General features: G+C 41.4%; 1 protein-coding gene across 1 annotated transcript; it reads right to left on the bottom strand.

The window, feature by feature from the left end:
• Positions 1-659: 659 nt before the first annotated feature.
• LOC103524052 (putative 1-phosphatidylinositol 3-phosphate 5-kinase) lies at positions 660-4,049 on the bottom strand. Its single transcript, XM_008489057.3, has one exon. It carries the CDS (start codon positions 4,044-4,046, stop codon positions 699-701), a length of 3,348 nt encoding a protein of 1,115 aa, XP_008487279.1. The 5' UTR covers positions 4,047-4,049; the 3' UTR covers positions 660-698.
• Between the last annotated feature and the right edge of the window lie 7 nt (positions 4,050-4,056).

Genomic DNA, 4,056 nt, shown 5'->3' with positions numbered 1-4,056 from the left:
CCTAACGCCCTATTAGGAATGCTCTGGAAAACTGTCTGGATCCTCAAGGGACAATTTGCTAATAGGCAATTACAGAGTAAAGGAGGTTCTCTTTCGCCTTTGGGAGGGTTTATTTATAGTCTTGGGGAAAGGTCGAATTTTGATCGAATAGGGCAAATTATGAAATTAAAAGGGGATCTCTTTGTTCCCCCTTTTACTATGGTCCTGCTTGTTCGAAAAATCACAGAATTTCCTCCCTTTCCAAATGGGGTCCCGTTTACAAAATTTAGCCAAACAACTTTGCTCTTTTAGGGGGCCGCGTTCACAAAATTTAATTTAACTATTCGAACTGATCGTACTTGGGAGCTCGTTCCTTTTTGATTCGTGGGTCCGTTGTCGATTTTTTGTTGAATAAAAATAGTTTGTACCTGCAGATGTGGGGAAAAATACAAGACGACAGATATTTTTCTAAACAATAGAACCAAAGTACGTTTATCTCCGTTTCAGCAAATAGGTACATAGGTGAATACATATATAAATACCTAGAGCTGTTACATTATGTATGTACAATGTTGTGAATATAAGGCCAGGACCAAAATCTGAGGTTAAACCAACAATAGTTAATCTTAAACCAAGTGAATGATCGTAAAAGTCAATGAAAAATAAATAGAATAATACTCTTTTGAAAATCACAGCCTATTTGCACATTATCTCTCAGGTCAAATATTAATCCCCTCAACCAACCCTGACCATCGATCTGGTACGCCTAAGAAATATCGATTCATGGCAGACTGGAACCTCTTCCTATATTCATCTGGCGACACAATGGTCGGCAACTTTCCTTGTCCTCCTAACAAGCCTGACTTCTTTACCATCGTCTCAATCTTCTTATCCCAAGTGAAAGTTCTAATGTAATCAATCATCCCTACTACAAGTTCCATGTTCGTGTCATCTATGCCAAGCAATAGAGAGTAATCCATGACATGTTGATTAGCTAGGAACTGCGTATCATTGTTAATAGCTTGCATGAGGATAAACTTGGAATGGGGATGAATGTATAAAGGAGACTCGCTTATCATATTAATAAAGTTCTCATCTAATAGCACAGCATCACTATCCATAGAGTCCAGACTTGTATCTACCAATCTGTTCCGGAGAGAACCCTTCAGATCAAAACGAAGCTTAATGTTTCTCGAATGAAACAGATTCTCCATGACCAAGAGATTAGAGCGGGTCTTGGAATTATTATTTTGACAAATCACTCGGAATACACCGAATATCTTACACAGTAGCGTGGGACTCGAGTTTTCGAAACAATTCTTGACGTAGTTGTAATAGTTGGGTGCAAAGGTGAGGAAGGAATCCATTTCTAATCGCGACATTTCCTTCAAGATGAACCGGTCATCCTTAGTCTTGCAGAAGTTAGAGCCAGACTTGCCACCTCTAGCTTCCCATCGGATACAACGTGATAGGGAACGTATGAAACTTTCTTCACCTTCTGGACAGGAGAACTTCCTCAACTCAGCGAACAGATCCGCGAAATACATTTTGACGGAGAAATTAGCGGCAGTATCGGAGAACTTGATATCAATGTGGGGAATCTTACACTCGTTTGTTTCAATCTCATGGGCTGCTTTCAGTTCTTCTAGTTTATACTGATAGTCAAATGAGCTGAGTGCATAGGAGATGATAGAGCTAGGTTCCTGTTCATAGACAACTACCGGGACAGAACAGCCCAGTGCTAGGGTATGATGCTGTTGAGCTTCTACCAAGGAGTTGGAGATAGGCAGAGAGGGAACATTGGTTGGTAATAGCTGGGATAGGATAGCTTTCATGCGTGGTACTTTTGTTTTGACAGTATCCGAGTCATCTACATGATCCACATCACTCTCTTCTGATTCTTCACTATCAAATACATATTCCGTGGAGGTCTCCGTGGTAGGCGTACCTTCTACAATATCCGTGAGTAGAGATTTAGAACTGTCTGTTGATTTGGTTTTAGGTCTGGTTTTCATTAGTCTCGCGTTCCAATTGTTGATGGATTCTACAACAGCTCGTTTTAGTTTCACGATAGAATCTTCCAAGTTCCACAAGTTATTCATCACATCAGGATCTGTCAGTTTCATTTGAATATCATCTACTTTCTGTTTCAAGTTGGCTTGATCTTTCACCAGCAAGGGTTGCAACGTGTTCATAGTGGCATCCGTCTGGTTTGTATGCAACTTTTCCAATACAATAGAAAACACTTCCTGTCCCATTAGACTCCATTTTTTTACTTCCTCAAACAGACCATTCTTGTCAAATGTAGAGAGGGATTTTTTCAAAGTGGTTGAAGGAATGCATACCTCATAGAGTTTAATACGAGTGTAAATGAAAGAGGCGACGATGTTGTTGTAAGCAAAGTAGTGAACTTGTTCCTGATGTAGATGATGTGTACAGGATGCTGTTTTACAACCGAGAGGAACACAGTTGAATCTGAGATCCAGGAACTTGGCTAATGACAGACGCCATGTATCAGAACTCATAGGAAGTATAGAAGACACTTGTTTACACGAGGGACACCAATTCCACATGATAATCCTCTCGTCATACGCTTCTGGAGGTCTGTTCTCAATCTCACAGAGACCTACACATACACTACCATTTCCATGGATAAACCAACGTTCATGTTCTAGCGTTGGTATCAAACAGGTAGCAGAGGGACATTTGTAATCTCTCCTGAAGCAATACTTCTCGAGGAAACTGCCTAGGGGAATATCATTTCGTGCGTAGAAGTCCATATTAATAGTACAAGGTTCAACACAGAAGCCAGGGGAATGTATAGGAGACCGACAGATGTAAATCAGCACAGGTAATCGTTGATGATTAGACGGCTGTAGAGCGTCAATCTTAGTGGATACAGGGGCTGGAGGGGTAACAGTCGGAGGAGGGGAAAGTTTCTTACTACTAGGGGTTAACCTTCCACCTGCAGCTCGATACAAAGCGAGACTGGACCGGACTTTGGCTGAATCACAAGTCTCAGTTAGGACTTCACTCAAGAAGGCATGTGGTTCCTTCAGCTCCAGTGTATGGCGTGGAATAGTTTCCACTGGGGTTTCATTCTTAACAATCGGAGCAGCAGGATCAAGCTGTGCAGACCAATAAATATTATCAGGGAAATATTTCCTCAGGTCACATTTCTTGCCAGTTTCATTCTCTAGGTAAGGGACGGTATATTTTATCGTAGGTGACACGGAGAGTATAATATCATCCAAAGCTTTACGGAAACTATTGGTAGGAACATTATCTACCGCAAGGTGTAAGTCTTGTGGAGACATAGGACTTGTAACATTGGGTTCTGATTGCAGAGGATCACTTGCATCTTGTATAGACTGACTGGCAGGTTTCTGAATAGCAACTTTCACATCACCTGTAGATTCAGAGTTAGATCTGGTATGCTTCTCATCTGTGCTAGGTTTGGAAATAATATCTGCTACAGAGTCACTAGGACTTTGCAAGATGGGTTTCTTGGTCTGTATGACATACGCTTGTTCATCCATGAGTAGAGAACTCTCCAGTTTCCAGTTATACAGAACATAAATCATGAAACTTGTGACACGCTTCACTTTCATCAATTCTTTCCTCGAGGCTCCTCTCAATATCACAGTAGAACCTTTATGAGGGAATGCACAACCTTCGAAGAACATCAACGTCTTGTTGGAGTCAGATAACTTCTTGACTGAGAAGCGCGAGCAAGTACCTAGATGTATTTGATTGAGTAAGACATCCACTGAATACACAAGGTCTGCTCTGGTACATCTTGCTATTCTCTCAAGTACAGTTGTCTTTACATTGAGTACCAAGGTGATACCCAACTGTTGCAGAGACTCCTGGGCTAGTCGTGCCACGTTACGTTGTACAAGGACAATGTCAGGTTTGAGAGCTGATATCCTGGCCACTACATTTCTCAGGTATTCAGTCTCCTGCATGATTACTGGCTCCAGGGATAACAGCTTCCCTTCTACTCTCTGATACACAATAGCGCATTGTAAGATCAAGATCTTTGGATTATTCAAAGCGGTCAGCATGGACTTGTGT

Source organism: Diaphorina citri, unplaced genomic scaffold, assembly GCF_000475195.1.
Source record: "Diaphorina citri unplaced genomic scaffold, Diaci psyllid genome assembly version 1.1 scaffold87008, whole genome shotgun sequence".
In the NCBI taxonomy this organism is placed as follows: Eukaryota; Metazoa; Arthropoda; class Insecta; order Hemiptera; family Psyllidae; genus Diaphorina; species Diaphorina citri.
The sequence above is the reverse complement of the archived record's forward strand: the minus strand, read 5'-3'. Positions and strand labels throughout refer to the sequence as shown.